This window comes from Suncus etruscus, chromosome 4 (genome assembly GCF_024139225.1).
Source record: "Suncus etruscus isolate mSunEtr1 chromosome 4, mSunEtr1.pri.cur, whole genome shotgun sequence".
Lineage (NCBI taxonomy): Eukaryota > Metazoa > Chordata > Mammalia > Eulipotyphla > Soricidae > Suncus > Suncus etruscus.
Window position 1 is genome coordinate 17,416,567 of NC_064851.1, and position 18,815 is coordinate 17,435,381.

At 39.5% G+C, this 18,815-nt stretch overlaps 1 protein-coding gene across 1 annotated transcript in view; it reads left to right on the forward strand.

Annotated features, from left to right (window-relative positions):
• The window catches only part of HP1BP3 (heterochromatin protein 1 binding protein 3), a 28,328-nt gene extending 9,513 nt beyond the window's left edge, over nucleotides 1-18,815 (forward strand). Inside the window, exons 5-12 of the mRNA XM_049772159.1 lie at nucleotides 1,460-1,603; nucleotides 2,077-2,157; nucleotides 3,737-3,888; nucleotides 4,882-4,972; nucleotides 10,810-10,969; nucleotides 11,768-11,879; nucleotides 14,831-14,956; nucleotides 17,015-18,815. Of these exons, the coding sequence (XP_049628116.1) occupies nucleotides 1,460-1,603; nucleotides 2,077-2,157; nucleotides 3,737-3,888; nucleotides 4,882-4,972; nucleotides 10,810-10,969; nucleotides 11,768-11,879; nucleotides 14,831-14,956; nucleotides 17,015-17,309 (1,161 nt within the window). The 3' untranslated portion in view covers nucleotides 17,310-18,815. The remainder of the gene's footprint in view (nucleotides 1-1,459; nucleotides 1,604-2,076; nucleotides 2,158-3,736; nucleotides 3,889-4,881; nucleotides 4,973-10,809; nucleotides 10,970-11,767; nucleotides 11,880-14,830; nucleotides 14,957-17,014) is intronic.

The following is an 18,815-nucleotide window of genomic DNA, read 5'->3' on the forward strand; positions in this document are numbered from 1 at the left end:
CTCAGATTATTTGCTGAGTCAGTTTGTTAGAAGGGAAGTTTTAGGGGCCAGAAGTTTTAGAAGTATAGTGCATAAGTGTAGTAAGCAGTGGATTCTCATCACACATGGGGAACCTGCATTCAATCCCTGGCATTCCTATGGTCTCCAAACACTGCCAGGAGTAATGCCTAAGTGCAGAGCTAGCAGTAACCCCTGAGCAAAACCCCTGAGCCCCCCCACCCCCAATAAGAGAGGATTGGGGGAGTAGGATTGGTTTTAGCATTAGAATGTTCTTTTTCTTGAATCAGAGCAATAGCACAATAGGGTGTTTGCCTTGCACGTGGCCAACCAGGGTTAGGTCGTCAGTATCCATATGGTCCACAAGCCTGCCAGGGATAATTTCTGAGTGCAGTTAGGAGTAACCCCTGAGTGCTGCTGGGTGACCCACCCATCACCACCACCAAAAATTTCTTTTTCTGGTTTTTTTTTTTTTTTTTTTTGATCTTTAAATCAAGAATAATTCTCATTAAGTGTAATTTATTCAAGACATTGATTTGAAGCAGATGCCCCATATTACGTGGCTTAACATTCAGTTAAGTCTTAAATAAGAATGGGTGAATTATATTTCAATTTCAGTTACAGTTGTGAAAGTGGTGGTATAGCCAATTAGATAAGTAATATAACTTTACCATGCTTCAAAATATAAAGCATTTGAATAAATAAATGTTTGTGACTTTCTTTGTCTCTTGGCTCTGCACTCATGGATCACTCCTGGTAATGTTTGTGGGACCATATGGGATGCCAGGGATTGAACCCAGGTTGGCCTCATGCAAGTCAAATGCCCAATCTGCTATATTACTGCTCCAGTGCCTTACTTCAGTCTTTCATTGGCAGTCCACAAATGGAATATAGATAAATTAAATGGAAATAGTATTGAGCACTTCAAATTGCAGTTGAGTGCCCTCATTGTTATCCAAAACCTTGGGGATTTGCCATATGTACGCCCTGTTTTATTTCATCTATTCATATTTATATTTGCTTATGTTCTCTGATGACATTCAGGCAATACTGCAGAAAAATGTTGGTTGTGGTATGTCAAACAAAGCTCATTATGTAAAATGGACCAAATTCATTATGCACAAGTGTTAGAAATATTCTGCTTTTCTCATGTTAAAACTGAAGATCTATCTTTAAATATAGAATAGAATTTAAATGGAATGAGGTTCTTCATTGACACACAAGATGTTCATGTGATATAACTTCTCTTGGCTATTTTAAACAGCTTCAAATTATTGTTGCAAAAGAAACACCATAATTCTCTTCTTGAAAATACATACCTGAAATATTGTTTCTTCCTGTCGTGTTATTGCCATTATCTAGTTACTTCAAAAATAATTTTACATATGTGCTTTAAATTATCCAGATTATTTAATGAGAAACAACTCCAGTAATGTGTATGGTTTGATAACATTTTTCCTAGGCATGCTTCCAGAAGAGTGGTGCATCAGTGGTTGCTATTCGGAAATATATTATCCATAAGTACCCCTCTCTAGAACTGGAAAGAAGGGGCTACCTACTTAAACAAGCACTGAAAAGAGAATTAAATAGAGGTGTCATCAAACAGGTATTAAAGAGTTGTTGGTAAAGATCATAATGGAGCAAGTTCTCTGAATCCATATTAGTAATAGTTTTTGTTGTGTGTGTGCCATTTTGTTGAAATTAAGTTAATGTGATGATGAAATATTTCACCTGTCTGGGTTACAAAATTTGGGAGGTAAGAAGGGGGGTGCTTGGGTTGGTTTGTTGTTGTTGTGATTTTGGTTTTGGTTTTATTGGCCCCACTCATTATATTCATGGCTTCCTCTTTGGGACTTAGGTTTGGAGAAATATATGAGGTGCAAGGTTTGAACTTAGTTCAGCTGCATGCAACATAAATAAAAACTTAACTGCTTACTCTCTCTCTTTAGCATCAACAAAAATTCTTTTTGGGGTGTTCAGTGTGGGGTTTGGGCACACCCAGCAGTGCACTGGGTATACTCCTAGCTCTGCGCTAAGGGTTCACTCCTGGCCATTACAACTAAAATGAATTTACTTTAGGTAAAAGGAAAAGGTGCTTCTGGGAGTTTTGTTGTGGTTCAAAAGTCAAGAAAAACTTCTCAGAAATCCAGAAACAGAAAGGTAAGCAAGTCAAATCTGTGCTATAACTTGAACTGTATAATGTTCTTCTTACTATGAAAAATAGGAATGCTGAGAAATGTTTTTTTATTACCTTATTTAGGTGTATGAAATACACTGTGACATGTACATTTTCTCAGCCACACATGGCTATGTTTGAGAGACAGACTATGCAGTGCTGGAAAGTGAATCTAGGGCCTTTCACATGCACAGCATTTGCTCTACCTTCTGAGCCACTTCCCCAGCCCAGAGTACCTTTTTTTTCTATTTAATTTTGGGAGGGGGAAAGGTTTGGCTCACACCCAGCAATTCTCAGGTCCTACCCCTGGCAGGGCTCAAAAGACCATACGTGATTCTTAGGATCAAACTGGAGTTGACAATCAAAGCAAGCACTTGAACTCTTCTACTAGCTCTCTGCTGCCCCCCAGTTATCTTTTAAAATAGATGCAGCATAAAAGTACATATTTCATATTTTCTGTTAGATCCCCAAACTGTACATGTAGTTTTTCTTTTGTGTAAGTAGTGACACTTCTCATCCTCAAACATTTATGAAAATGTAATGTTTTTCTCCCAACTCAGTAATTGAAATGTATATTTTGACTTGTTTTTATAACATTTAACATGTACTTTTTCATAAAACTTCCAAACTTTCTCAAAATGGAACTTACTCATCTTTATGCTGAGTGGTTTTGTTTGTTTTTTAAGCTAAGAATGAATTAAACTATTTAAAACCTACCGTTTTTTGGGAGGAGGCTCTGATTAGTTCTGAGTTGGCAGTACTCAGGGCTTACTCCTGACTATATGTTCAGAAATCACTCTTGTTTGGGCTTGAGGAACCTAATTGGTACTGGGGATCAAATCCAGGTTGGCTACATGCAAAGCAAATGCTTTGCTTGTTGTACTAGTCTTTACAACCCCCTACCATTTCTTTTTGTATAATATTTATAACACAATCTGAAATTTGCCATTGGGGGTTTTGTTTATTTGTTTTGGTTTTGGTACAGCTCTCGCCTGGTACTCCGTAGGACTTATTCCTGGCTTTTCTTAGGAGAGGTTCAGGGGTCTATATTGGATGATAAGGATTGAACACAGGGTCACCATATGGCAGGCACCTTCCCCACTTCCTCTTAAGTTTCTCAAACTGTAATTCTTTTTTTTTTCTTTTTTTTTTTTTTTTTTTTTTTTTTTTTTTTTTTTTTTTGTGGTTTTTGGGTCACACCTGGCAGTGCTCAGGGGTTACTCCTGGCTCCATGCTCAGAAATTGCTCCTGGCAGGCACAGGGGACCGACCATATGGGACGCCGGGATTTGAACCAATGACCTTCTGCAGGAAAGGCAAACACCTTACCTCCATGCTATCTCTCCAGCCCCTCAAACTGTAATTCTTAACAAGTAATTTGCTTAACAAGTAAATTCTTATCAAATTATCATGCAAATTGCCTTAAATTATTGTGATATGAATTTGGGGCATATAATAGTTTTCTAATAGGTAATTGGTTTGGCAGTCAAAGTTGACATGAATATAGAAGTATTTAAATAAGAATACTATTCTGTAATAATGGAAATTTAATACTACATTTCAGAAGAGCTCTGCAGTGGAGACAGAACCTCAAGTAAAATTGGAGGATATCCTTCCACTGGCCTTTACTCGCCTTTGTGAACCTAAAGAAGCTTCCTACAGTCTCATCAGAAAATATGTGTCTCAGTATTATCCTAAACTTAGAGTGGACATCAGGTCTGAACTATTCTTGGAAGTATAAATATCTGTTATTTCCCCATTTTTTTCCCCTTGAGTTTTAGCCACACCTGACAATGGTTATGACTTGTTCTGTTTTTGTATTCAGGGATTTATGGCAGTAGCAGTTGGGACCAATAAGCAATTGCCACTGATGGGGAAAAAAGTATCTACCAATGTTTTCCTTTTCATATGTTCATATATAATTTCTGGTTAAAATACTGTAATTTTGGTTTTGGTTTTTAGTCACACCCAGCAATGCTCAATCGTTATTCCTGGTTCTGCATTCAGGGATCATTCCTGGCAGTATTCAGGACCATATAGGATGCTGGGGATCAAACCTGGGTTGGCCGCATGCAAGGCAAACCACCTTAACTTGCTGTACTCTCTCTGGCCCTAACACTGAACTTTTGTAAGACCCCAATTGTTTTATGTTAGCTGCCAGAATATTTAACATTAAAATCTTTTTTGCCTTTTTTAAAAAAAATTAGTATTTTCTTTTTTTTTTTTTTTTGTGGTATAATATACATAAACTTGTTACCATTAGAACCATTTTTTTTCTCTGGGGGGATTTTTGACCACACCTTCTAGTGCTTGGGCTATATCTGACCCTGTGCTCTAGAGTGACCTCTGGTAATGCTGGGGGAGGGGACTAGAGTGAGTCTACATAGTGTGGGGTCAGGTGCATGCAGAATGATTCAAGTATAGAGTCAGCAAACACAGAGCCAGGAGTAACCCTTAAGCAGGAGTAACCCTTAAGCACAGTTTGGTATGACCCAAAACCAAACAACCAAAAAAAAATTTTATCTTCTTTAAAGAAAAATACGAAAGCCAAAGGAAACACTTGAGTTGCTAGTAGTGTGACCCTCTTAATTCTGCTCCGGATTATTGGCCTACCTAACATCTAAACAGTTTCAAATGCATTTCATGATGTTCTGTTTATTGAGTATTAGTGTAGTATTTCTTATGTCACTTTTTTCTGTTTTTCTGCAGGCCTCAGCTATTGAAGAATGCTCTGCAGAGAGCAGTAGAGAGAGGCCAGTTAGAACAAATAACTGGCAAAGGTGCTTCTGGGACATTCCAGGTTAGAGACCAAAAAGACTTTATCGAAAATTGGTTTTCAAAAGTTTTTATTTCAAACTCCTTATTACTCTAAAACTTAATGAGGACACCAAGAATTTCTATTTACGTGGTTCTCTCTGTTCATGTTTACCTTGTTAGACATAATAGTGAGGCTGAAGAGCTAGTAGAAATGTTAGTCATTTGCCGTGTACACAGCTAACTCCAGTTCAGTTCCTGATATGGTCACCTAACCCCTCCGGGAATGATCCCTAAACACAGTCAGAATAAGCCCGGATTACCACTGGATGTAGCCCAAAACCAAAAATTAAAGCAAAACTTTTAGTATATTTAAATATCAGTGATGGTAAACCATATACATCTTTTTTTTTTTTTTTTTGGGCCACACCCAGTGTCGCTCAGGGGTTACTCCTGGCTATGCACTCAGAAGTCGCTCCTGGCTTGGGGGACAATATGGGACGCCAGGGGGATCAAACCGCGGTCCGTCTAGGCTAGCGCAGGTAAAGCAGGCACCTTACCTCTAGCGCCACCGCCCGGCCCCACCATATGCATCTTAACATAAATAGATTTTTAAATGAAAACTATTTATCAAAACAAATATTAATGAAAAGTGGTACTATTTGTTACTTACTTGCAAAAGTACTGTCTAACTTAATAAAAAGTATTTTCATATCTTTTTGTGAAGAAAATGCAGCACACACAAATGAAAATAGGGCAGGAAAGATAAAATAGAAGACAGAGCACTTTTCTTTTAAGCAACTAACCCAGGTATGAGCTCAGGACCTGATAGCATCCCCAAACCCAACCAGAAGATCCCTAAGTCCCAAGCCAGGAGTAAAAGTCCTAAGCACATCTGGACATGTCCCCAAACTAAAAATACAGCTAGGAAAGAGTGTGAAATATATTTTTAAAATAAACTTCAAATGTGTATGTATATTCTTCAGTACTGTACAAAAATAAACTTTAAGTTTTATTTTTATGGCTCACCTGGCCCATAACATAAGTTTTTTGTTTTTTGAATTTGGGTGGGGGGTTGAGGGGGGCACACCGGGTGACACTCAGGAGTTACTCCTGGTTATGCGCTCAGAAATCGCTCCTGGCTTGGGGGACCAATGGGACGCTGGAGGATAGAACTTTGGTCTGTCCTGGGTCAGCCTCGAGCAAAGCAAACGCCCTATCACTGCACCTTCGCTCCGGCCCCACAACATAAATTTTTTTTATGGTAACTATATTGGCTTTATGCTTTATCATATGACACATACTCATTTAAATTACTTTTCTATGTTTAGAATTGTACAACCACAGTACAATTTTAGAACATTTCATCTCCCAAAAACACCTCTTCTGCCCATTATAGTCACTCCATGTTCCCATTCCAGATAATGTACTGATTTATACTTTCTCTGCATAGATTTGCCCTTTTTTTTGTTTTTGTTTGTTTTTGATGTTTTTGGGCCACATCTGGCAGTGTTCAGGGGTTACTCCTGGCTCTGGCTCAGAAATTGCTCCTTTCTCGGAGGACCATATGGGATGCTGGAAATTGAACCCTTCTTCGACCTAGGTCAGCTGCGTGCAAGGCAAATGCCCTACTACTGTGCTACCATGCCAGCCCCTAGATTTGACTTTTCTGTACAAGTTTCATAAAAGTAGAATCATTATATATAATAGTCTTTTGTATCTGACTTCTTTTTTTTTTTTTTGGTTTTTGGGCCACACCCGTTTGACGCTCGGGTTATTCCTGGCTATGCACTCAGAAATCGTCCCTGGCTTGGGGGGACCATATGGGACACCGGGGGATCGAACCGCGGTCCGTCCTACGCTAGCGCTTGCAAGGCAGACACCTTACCTCTAGCGCCACCTTCCCGGCCCCGTATCTGACTTCTTTCACTCAGTAGTATATTTTAAAGTTTTGAGGTTTTTTTGTTTTGTTTTGTTTTTGGATCATACCTGGCAGCACTCGGGTTACTCCTAGCTCTGCGCTCAGAAATTTCTCTTGGCAGGTCCCAGGGCACCATATGGGATGCCAGGAATCAAACCACTGTCCTTTGTTGGCCCACTTGCAAGGCAAACAACCTACCACTGTGCTATCTCTCCAGCCCCCAAGGTTTTTTGCTTTATCCATGTTGATTGCTTTTTTGGTTTTTGAGTAACATCTGGCTGTACTATCCTAAGTTAGCTGGCTCTGCACTTAGGGTTTATTTCTGGCAGGACTTGGGTCCATATGAGGTGCTAGGGAACGAACCTGGCTTAACTGCATGCCAGGCAAATACTCTTACAGATTTACTTAACTATTGCTTGGCCCCTGTTTGTGTTTTTTTTCTCCCTCCCCATCCCACCTCCTCCCCTTCTCTCCCCTCCCCCGTTTGTGTTCTCTCTCTCCCTTTCCCTCCCTCCCCTCTGTTTGTGTTCTCTCTCACCAGATAGTATGTTTTTGAATTAGTTTTTAATTTATAATAACATAATTTGTGCTCTTGTATGGATATTAACACATTGTGTTCAACTATGAGAATATTTGGTTTATTTTCACTTCTTAGCTGTTATAATAAATATTGCTTATGAAGTCATTGTATAAGTATATGCGTTTTGGGGGGTTGTTTTGGTTTTTGGGCTATATCTGGCCAGGGTTTCTATACCTGCAGTTTCTGAGACCATGCAGTGCCAAGAGTTTAAACTCAAAGCATGTGGTAATCAGACCAGAGATAGTATAGTGGGTAGAAGTACTTAACCTTACAAGTAGCTAGTACTAGTTCTATCCCTGGCACCCCACCAAATGGTCCCTTAGTGATCCATGAGCACAGAGCAAGGAGTGAATCCTGAGCACAGCTGGGTATGCCCTCCCCTCAAAAAATAAATGAAAGGTGTGCAATAAGCTCGTTGAGCTCTCTCCAGCTTAGAGATCGACAGTTCCTTATGAAATGCAGGATTTGTAAATATTTTCTTCTGTGATTCATGCCCTTTCTTGATCATTCCTTATTGTCATGTTTACTTGGGGCAGAGAGCTTAGCCTCTCAAGCAGTGCTTTGATATATGCCACTTCTGATAAATTCAGCTATCCAAGCTGGCAGGCTCAAGGATACAGTGCTGGAGTGGCTCTGCAATTCTTGGGGCACCGTGTGGTGTCAGCAGTTGAACCTTTGTACTCTTTCAGTCTCCTCCTTTTGAAGCACAGATGTTTAACTTGAAAGAAGGTCAGGGAATCGTTTTTAAATTACTTATGCTATTGATGTCTTATCTTGATATATCATTGCCTAAGATCATATTGACTTAGTAATGTTTGAACCACTGTCATTTGGAAAATAAGTGATTTACTGAATTAGTAGGGTGGGTGTTTTGTTTTTTTGTTTTTCCAATGGGCAGCCTTTCATGTGGTGCTCATAGGACCCAGGAACTACTCTACATGAGTCAGACAACTTAGTCTTGTGCTTTAGTTCTAGAACCCAAGGATATATGGTGGTGTGGACTACCAAGATCACACTCAATGATACTCTGGAAGTGCCATTGTGGTAGTAGGGCTGGGATTCATAATATGATGCATGCATAGCATGTGTTCCTAAACATCAACACCAAACTGTCTCACCAGCCCCCAAGAATTTTTAAATCATGGGACCAAAGCGATAGCACAGTGGTAGAGTGTTTACCTCCATGTGGCCGGGTGTTTACCTTCCATGTGGCCAACCTGGGACAGACCTAGGTTCAATCCTCGGCATCCCATATGGTCACCCAGCCTACCAGGAGCAATTTCTGAGTACAGAGCCAGGAGTAATCCCTGAGCGTCACCAGGTGTGACCCAAAAAAAAGAAAGAAAAAAGAAAAAAAAAGAATTTTTGTGGGGCCACCTGTGCTCTCAGGCTTTCTCTTTTTGTTTGTTTTTTGGGCCACACCCGGGGATACTCAGGTTACTCCTGGCTATGCACTCAGAAATCAGTCCTGGCTTGGGGGACCATATGTGATGCCGGGGGATGAAAGGCATTCCATCCTAGGTTAGTGCATGCAAGGTAGATGCCCTATCTCTTGCGCCACCACTGCGGCCCAGAAAAAAAAAAGAATTATTTTTGTTTTGTTTTTTGTTTTTTGTTTTTTTTTTTTGTTTTGGGGTCACACTCGGCAATGCTCAGGGGTTACTCCTGGCTCCACACTTAGAAATCGCTCCTGGCAGGCTCGGGGGACCATATGGGATGCTGAGATTCTAACCACCGTCCTTCTGCATGCGAGGCAAATACCTTACCTCTATGCTATCTCTCCAGCCCAGAATGTTTAAATCATAGGAATCATTGGCACATTTCACCAGAGTAGCAAAACTCGTATTTATGAACATCACTTTTTATTTAATCTTATCAAAATATTTACGTACTGAGAAGTTACTAAACTCACAATTGTATACATAATTTTTCCATTGAAAGATATTTTCATTAATAAGTTCTGCTAGTTGTTTTTCTTTAACCGAAAGGCTATTTTTAATTCCTTTTAAAGAAATGTCTACTAGATAACCTATTTGAATAAGTGTTATTTAACTACTTTTTAATGTGTTCCTCCAGGCTAAAAGGGCATTCCTTGCAAATTTAGGCTAGTTTTTAGCTCAACATTCAAATCCTACCTCCATATAGAGCCATTGTGCTTGACCATGCTTTGAGTTTTGCAGTTTTGTTCCATAAAATCCTAAAAGATATAATACTGCTGTTTAGATTGAAATTTTAATAAAATTAAAAATAGGGTGGGGGTGGTCTTTGAGTTACACTGAGCACAGGAATCAGCCCTAACAGGCTCAGGGAACCATACGGGGTGCCAAGGATCTAACTCAGGTCAGCAGCATGCAAGGCAATCACCCTATTATTATAAAATAATTTGAGGAGGGACATGCTCAGTGATATTCAGGGATTACTCTTGGCTCTGTACCCAGGAATTGTTTTTAGGAGCCACATGGGGTTGCTGGAGATTGAACCCCAGTTGGTCTTGTGCAAGGCAAGTGCCCTCCCCTCTACTATTCCTCCAGCCCCTTTATAAATAACTTGCACTACTAAATGAAGGACCTATTCCTAAGTGAAACTGACTTTTTAAAATTTCATAGCAATAAAAAAAATTCCTTAACTGATACATATTTGTACTTCCTTTTTTATAGGTCTGTGCTCAGAAATCACTACTAGCAGGCCCCATATATATCTCTTTTATGTTAAAGGTAGTAGCAGTTCTTACCCATCAGTGTAATTGTCACCAGAGTGGAAAAGAAAAGTTTTATCCTAGAATTACTATGAAAATAGTTTGACCTTGCAAATTCTTCAAATGAAGCTCGGGAAACTTTCACAAGATTTGTTGATTATGCTTTGAGGGGCCACTATTATACAACATAACTGATATTTTTTAATCCTTTTTGCTTATTGGTGCTAATCTTCATTCTTCAGCCTTTTGTCCCTGAAATATGTTATATAATTGCTATATGTTGCATTAATATTTGACAATCTTTTCTTTGCTATTTCCCTTTGATGCTATTATTTTTATGATCATATTTTTTAGATTCAGAAAAAGATATTCCAAAGAGTATCTTATGTATGAATTGGGTACATAACGGAAACCTGCTTATTTTAGAAAGCAGTAGTTCTCTTTGGGTTAGTGTTTCTGTATACTGGATGCAGGGGTAGACAGGAGACAATATCCATAGGATAGTTGGGACTCCTCCGTTAGACTACCTAGTAATTGGGAAGAGAAAGTCCCTAACCTGACAATTTATTGTAAAACATATCTGTGCTAATGCAGGAACTCCGACCCACCTGGTGCAGAGGAGTCTTATCTTGACCTGCTTTGGGAGAGTGTTGTCTTGATGCTTTTCTCTTCCTCCTTGGAAAACAGCTGAAGAAGTCAGGGGAGAAACCCCTGCTTGGTGGAAGCCTGATGGAATATGCAATCTTGTCTGCCATTGCTGCCATGAATGAGCCGAAGACCTGCTCCACAACTGCTCTGAAGAAGTATGTCCTGGAGAACCACCCAGGGACCAATTCTAACTATCAAAGTAAGACTCACAGTTAAATGCATATAAACTGGATTAGAAAATTATTTTCTGAAGAAACACTAGAGAACAGCATGACTACTACCTGAAAAACTAGGGAGTTACAGCTTTACAAAACTTAATAACATGTGATTAAGTTTTATCTTTACCTAAATGTCTGCTGACGATCAAAAGCTGGTTCTTTGCTATAGTTTCTTGATACTTTTATTATAATTTAAATATCTAGTAAATATGTTTTAATATCTTTTCTATTTAGTACTAAATTAAGTTCATTCTATTTTTTTTTCCTTTGGTGTTTGGGCCACACCCAGCGATGCTCAGGGGTCATTCCTGGCTCTAACCTCTGAAATCACTCCTGGCAGGCTGAGGGGATCATATGGGATGCTGGGAATTGAACCCAAGTCTATCCTGGGTTGGCTGATAGTGGTTCGAATCCTGACATTCCCATATGGTCCCCCATGCCTGCCAGGAGCGATTTCTGAGTGAATAACCCCTGAATGCCACCGGGTGTGACCCAAAAACAAACAAACAAACAAAAAAAGAAGTGACTTAGACTTTGCTCACTGTATTTTTATGCATCTATAGGGTAAGTTTCTTAACTGCATTAGGCTCCTATTCCTTTAATGACAAATTTGAAATGTCTTTTGAAATTAATAATTCGTTGGTGAATTAGTTATTCCTTTGACTTCAAAAGATTCATTAGCATATGTCAATTATGATATGTGATGGCTTGTTAAATTAATGTACATCTCATTATGGTTAAGGTATTTTGATAACTTTATTTTTAAACTTTTTGTTCAGTGCATTTACTGAAAAAAACTCTGCAGAAATGCGAAAAGAATGGGTGGATGGAACAGATCTCTGGTAAAGGATTCAGTGGCACCTTCCAGCTTTGTTTTCCCTATTATCCCAGGTAAGCACTTAGCCAGTAACCTGAAATACTGGTTCGGGTCATTTAAGATTTGACTGTACTTTATAGAATTGACTGAGTTGACCATTTTTTCGATTCAGTTTGAATTGAATATTCATGAAAGTAAAATAAAAATCCACAGTATTATTTTACATTCTACTTTTATTTACAGTAGTGTTAATGTTTATACTTTTAGTACAAGCTCGATTCACCTCCATCACCAACGTGCCATAAACTGTCCACAATGATTTTTTTTTTACTTCTAGTCCATCTTGTTTTACAATGCATTATTTTAGAGCAAAAGCTTTTCTTGTAAGGACAGGATATGGGGGGCAGAGAGATAGATAGTATAGCAGGTAAGTCATTTGTTTTGCATACGACCAATTTGGGTTCAATCCCTGGCATTTCATGTTCCCCTGAGCTAGCCAGGTGTGGCCCCAAAACAAAGAACAATGAGGGCATGGGACCAGGGAGATACCTTAGAGGACTGCACTTGCTTTGTATTTTAAGAGACATGGGTTTGATCTCCAGCACTACTGGCAGAAATTCCTAAGCACCACCAGGTGTATCCCCCCCCCCCCCAAAAAAAAAGTGTTTTGACTATTCTAGAACTTAATTTTCCCCATTCACTACTGAAACTTAGACATTGGATTCTTTTTTTTTTTTTTTTTTTTTGGTTTTGGTTTTGGTTTTTGGGTCACACCCGGCAGCGCACAGGGAATTTACTCCTGGCTCTATGCTCAGGAATCGCTCCTGGCAGGCTCAGGGGACCATGTGGGATGCCGGGATTCAAACCACCGTCCCTCGGCATGCAAGGCAAATGCCCTACCTCCATGCTGTCTCTCCAGCCTCAGACCTTGGATTCTTTCAAATATAACAGCTTTGGGATGTAATCCTTATTTATTAAATGATAATGATAGGAAGATTACTGATTGTTATTTTTAGTTACATAATTTTTAATTATGCGTACTGTAATTTGCTAGCACAAAGTAGAGAAATTGACTGCTTCCAGAAACCTTTATCCACCTTCTTCTAACTTAGAGACAGATTTATTTGAAAACCTCTCTCTTACACATACCTTATTTCTTCATTGATCTCACCCAGAAAAATTTGTTGAGCACTTCCTAACAATGGATCAACCATTGTTCTGCAATCTGATATATAGCCTTCCTTTTTTTGGTTTTTGGGTCATTCCCAGAGATGCTCAGGGATTACTCCTGGCTCTGCACTCAGGAATTACTCCAGGTGGTGCTCATGAGACCATATGGGATGCCAGGGATGGAACCTAGGTTGGCTGCATGCAAGGCAAGTACCTTACCTGCTGTACTATCACTCTGATTTCACCTTCTTATATTTTCATGTCAGTAAATTATAACCTATATTGTTTAAATCATACTTTAGAGTCGAAGAGATAGTGTATGGGTTAAGGCACATACTACTTGCATGCTCTTGACCTTACTGTGATTCCTGGCACTGCATGATCCCTTAAGTAACCACCAGGGGTCACTTCAGAGCACCACCAAATATGCACCCCATGCATCCCCTTCCCAATTTTTAGCGAAAAAAAATATTTTTTAAATATGTTCCTTATGTACAAATATAAATTTTTTTTTTTTTGGTATTTGGGCCACACCCGGCAGTGCTCAGGGGTTACTCCTGGCTGTCTGCTCAGAAATAGCTCTTGGCAGGCATGGGGGACAATATGGGACACCGGGATTCAAACCAACCACCTTTGGTCCAGGATTGGCTGCTTGCAAGGCAAACGCCGCTGTGCTATCTCTCTGGGCCCGTACAAATATAAATTGCTTTAAAGTATGTTAATTGAAAATTTCAGGCATTAAACTTTTTTTTGTGGTGGGGAGGCCACATCTGTTGACGCTTGGGTTACTCCTGGCTATGTGCTCAGAAATCACTCCTGGCTGGGGGGACCCCCATATGGGACACCAGAGGATTGATCTGCAGTCTATTTTAGGTTAGTGCCTGCAAGGCAAATGCCCTGCCACTTGTGCCACCACTCCAGCCCCAGGCATTAAACTTTTTAAATTTATCACATAAGATGTTATAAATTATGGACTTATTAGTTAATAGAATCAAGAATTCTACCATTAAAACAAAAAAAGTCCTAAGATCCTTTCTGATTTTCTGAGTGTTAGGGATTCAAACCAAGGGTATCATATGGTAGGTATGCACTCTACCATAGAGCCATATCCCTATCTTCTCTAAAATTTTGAAGAAATTCAGGCTTTTAGGATGTTTTGCATTATATTCACAAGTATGAGAACTACTATATAAACCATTGTTATATAGTTGATGGCCATTAACAATGATAGACCATCCTGAGTGTTTGAATTATAAAGAATGAATTTTAGGACTGGAATACAGTGGCTAGGATGCTTGCCTTGCATATGACCAACCTGGGTTTGATACCTAGCATCCCATTATGGGTCTCCCTGGGCCCACTAGGAGTCCTCAGTGCAGTCAGGAGTTAAGTCCTGAGTACCAGTGGTACTCAATACTGTGTATGCCTCTAAAACAAACAAAAAGAATGGATTTCATTAAAAGAATGGATGGAATTACATTTGGTTCAGATTTTTTTTTTTTTGATTTTTGGGTCACACTCAGTGACACTCAGGGGTTACTTCTGGCTGTGCGCCCAGAAATAGCTCCTGGCTTGGGGGTACCATATGGGACGCTGGGGGATCGAACCACAGTCCATCCTGGGTCAGCTGCATGCAAGGCAAATGCCTACTGCTGTGCAATCGCTTTGGCCCCTAGGAATTTTTAAGTTTATATGTTCAAATAGATTAAATTGTAATCTGGTAGTGACTTGACATTTTGAGAGAGGAAGAAGTGGGAATGTTTGGGGAAGAGCATTTAGGGTTTCATGTTATTTTCCTTTTTCTATATGGAATGTCTTTTATCTCATGAGTTTTCTTTTCTTTTTTTCTTCATAGCCCAGGAGTTCTATTTCCAAAGAAAGAGCTAGATGATTCTGAAGATGAAGATGAAGAAGATGATGAAGATGAAGATGATTCATCAGAAGAAGAGTCTGAAGATGAAGAACCTCCCCCTAAGAGAAGGCATGTGACAAATCTCTGTATTAAAGCTGAATATGGCAGTAGTGGCAACTTTTTTTTTTTTTTTTTTTTTTGGTTTTTCGGCTACACCCGTTTGATGCTCAGGGGTTAGTCCTGGCTAAGCACTCAGAAATTGCCCCTAGCTTGGGGGGACCATATGGGACACCGGGGGATCGAACTGCGGTCCTTCCTTAGCTAGCGCTTGCAAGGCAGACACCTTACCTCTTAACGTCACCTCACCAGCCCCAGTAGTGGCAACTTTAACAACTCAAGCTCCCTCTTAAATTCTTTAGCATATCTTACTTGAATACTTGGGAATTCTGAATTAAAATGTCAAACACTATGAATATGTAGTTAATTTTTCAATGGTACGTATCGATAATTTGGTTATTCGAAGAAAACTAACGGACTTCTTAGAAACAACAGGATGGGATTACAAGTGGGTCTATGAATGGATTTTTTGTTTTGGGGCCACACCTGGCAGTGCTCAGGGGAACTCCTAGTGGGTCAAGGAACCATATGGGATGCTAGGGATTAAATCCAAGTTGGTTGCTGCATGCAAGACAAGCACCATATCCAATGTGCTATTGCTCTGGTCCCCATGACTTGCTTCTTTTCCTGAGGGACTGAATGAGGTTGAGTTATATTGGGGATTGTGGGTGCTGGACTACACTAGGTTCATTGCTTGGGTATCACTCATGACAGTGTTTCAGAATCCTGTATTAAACCCGGTTCCTCCTATATGTAAGGCCTGTGCTGTAGTCCTTTGAATGATCTCCCTGATCCTGGTTTTTTTCCCAACATTACCCCCATTGTTTTTGAAGCATTATGATTCATAATATTGTTTTGGGTTTTTTTGTTTTATTTTTTGATTTTTTGGGCCACACCCGTTTGACGCTCAGGGGTTACTCCTGGCTATGTGCTCAGAAATCCCTCCTGGCTTGGGGGGACCATATGGGACGCCGGGGGATCGAACCTCGGTCTGTCCTACACTAGCGCTTGCAAGGCAGACACCTTACCTCTAGCGCCACCTTCCCGGCCCCATAATATTGTTAATGATAATTTCATGCATATATCATTCCAGTACCACAACTATCACAAAGTACCTTCTTACCTCCACCATTGTTTATCTCAAAAACTCCACCCATTCACTTCCACCCCCATAAATTTATTTTTCTGATTGTTTTGGGATGGGCGGCAATGCCTGGCAGTGCTGGGGGTTACTCCTGGCTCTGCATTCAAGAATTATATATGTGCTCAGGGCCTATATGGAATGCTATGGTCTAACCTGGGTCGGCTACATTCAAAGCAAGTGCCCTACATCCTATACAATTGCTCGAGCCCCTGGTTCAATTTTTAGAATGTGATTTCAGTAAAGCCTCTAATGAAAAAAGAATCTTGGAGGTTGTAGTGATATTATAGCAGATAGAGCACTTGCCTTGTACACAGCAACTCAGGTTTGATACCCAGTGTCCTCATATGGTCCCCCTGAGCCCCTTCAGGAATGATATCTGAGCATCATGGTTGTGGCCCAAAAATCAAAAATAAAATAAAGATAATTAGGAATTGTGGGGTGACTTGGTTATAGAGTACCTACTTTACAGACCTGAGGCTATAAGTTCAATTTTATACTGAGCACAATCCAAATGGTACAAGAAAACCCAAAAACTAGGGTTGTTATATTATGGTAGCTAAAGGCTCTTGCCTTGCACACAGCCAACCCAAGTTTAATCCTCAGTATCCCGTATGGTCCCCTAAACAGGCCAGGAGTGATTCCCAAATGTAGATCCAGGGGTACCCTCAGAGCACCACCAGGTGTAGACCAAAAAAGAAAAGAAAACCCCAAAACTGAACTGTGGATTCTGTACTGTAGTCAAGTGTATTCCCCAATCAAATGGAAGGAAGCACTTCAGCCAAGTGTAGAAGACCCCTCTCTCCCCAGATGACCACGGGTAGACTTCTAAATATATTTTTAAATAATCATATTCTATTAGCATATTTATTTTAAACAAAGCAAATCTTCTGTGATAAGTAATTGCTTTTGTTCTTTGGTTCTCACAGGTTGCAGAAGAAAACTCCAGCCAAGGCATCAGGGAAAACTGCAGCTATGAAGCAGAGAGGATCTAAACCTGCACCTAAAGTCCCAGCTTCCCAGCGAGGGAGAGCTAGGCCTCTCCCCAAGAAAGCTCCTCCTAAGGCCAAAACTCCTGCCAAAAAAGCCAGACCTTCACCCTCAGTTATCAAGAAACCTAGTGGTGGCTCTTCAAAGAAGCCTTCTGCTAATGTGAGAAAGGAAGTGAAATTGCCTGGAAAGGGAAAATCCACCATGAAAAAATCTTTCAAAACAAAAAAGTAAATTTTATAGGAGAAAGGGTATCATGAAAAAATTGAAAAATATCTTATTTTCTAAAGAAGGTCAGCGTGCATTTGTTGTAGTTTTGACGCTTTTAAAATTACTTTTTCCCCCACCTCACATTGTGAGGAGGGAATATAAACCATTTTAGGCATTTGTTAGCTTTAGGTGCTATTCTTGGTACCTGCCCTTTTTTCTCAGTCATTTAAATTTCTGTGATAATTCTGGACTTTCCTGTATTATATACTTGCCTTTTTCTCCCTCCACCCAACCCTTTTGCTTTGTTTTTGGTTGGTTTTTTGTTTTGTTTTTCTTTGCCACCTCATTTGCGCCCTACCCCCTTTTGAGTTATAACTAAACAGTTTCAAAGGTTTTTATATTTGTAGAAAGCATCAAGACTAAGATGCTGGTCAGGTGCTATAAGTAGAAGGAGTCAAGATAGCACTGACTAAATTAAATGCCTCCTACTTGGAGACTTGAATTATAGCTATAACGCTTCGTTTTATTTATAAAACCACTCCACCGATCCTTTCTCTCCAACTATAAACACAGATACAGCTTTGGGAGTAAGCCAAAAACATGATCACATTCTACAGTTGCACTTCTCTTTTGGGCCACTTTTCACATTGCTCAGATTCCAGGCAATTTTCACTGGCCCAGGGCATTGCATTCCCTCTACAGCAAGCACAAGTTCTCTTCATCACTTGGTTTTTGACTGAAGGGGGAAATATAAGAATACATTGAATTTGTGATTTTTGGTGTGGCCTGTATTACCAAGAAGCAAAACCGTATAAAATTGTCTTGATCAGATGTTTGAATATATTTTTCATATTTGGAGCATGAATTGTCTCTTCCTATTTACCTTTTTTATAAGAAAAGGTTGGAGAGTTAACATCATTGTTAATGTAGAAATGTTAAGTGGAAAAACATGCAATTTGCTAAAATAAACAATACCAGATTCATCTGGGTTTTCCCTTCTTTCCATAGCACTTTTGATATTAAGCAAGTGGCTTCATTTTTTGAGATATTAAAAAAAGAAAAAAGAAAGCAGTTGAAGCCCAACTACCTAACCCTTTCATATTTGTATTTGTTTTAGTATTGTGAAGTTGTGTTAAAATAGTATTAGCTTTCTACTTGAGAAGTATTGATTTGCAGTTAATCATTTATCTTCCCTGTGGCATTTGACATCTAATTGTCTTAAACTTTTTGGTGTACTTCTTCTGGCCCTTTGAGTATTGCCAGAAGCAAAAAAAAAAAAAAAAAAAAAAAAGGTTTGTTTCAGTCATTCCACTTGCATTGTCTCCTGGGATCTGACTTGCAGCCTAAAATATGGCTGAGAAATGAGACTTATGAAGATTGGCTGGAATTAGATCTATAATCATGTGTGATCCCATCATGAGTTTATTGGAATTTGTGTTGCATGTAAGGCAATCTTTCCTGTTGTAAATCTTCCTTTTTTTATGTACATATATTTTGAAAAATACGAATAAACATGAAATTTTAAAAGCT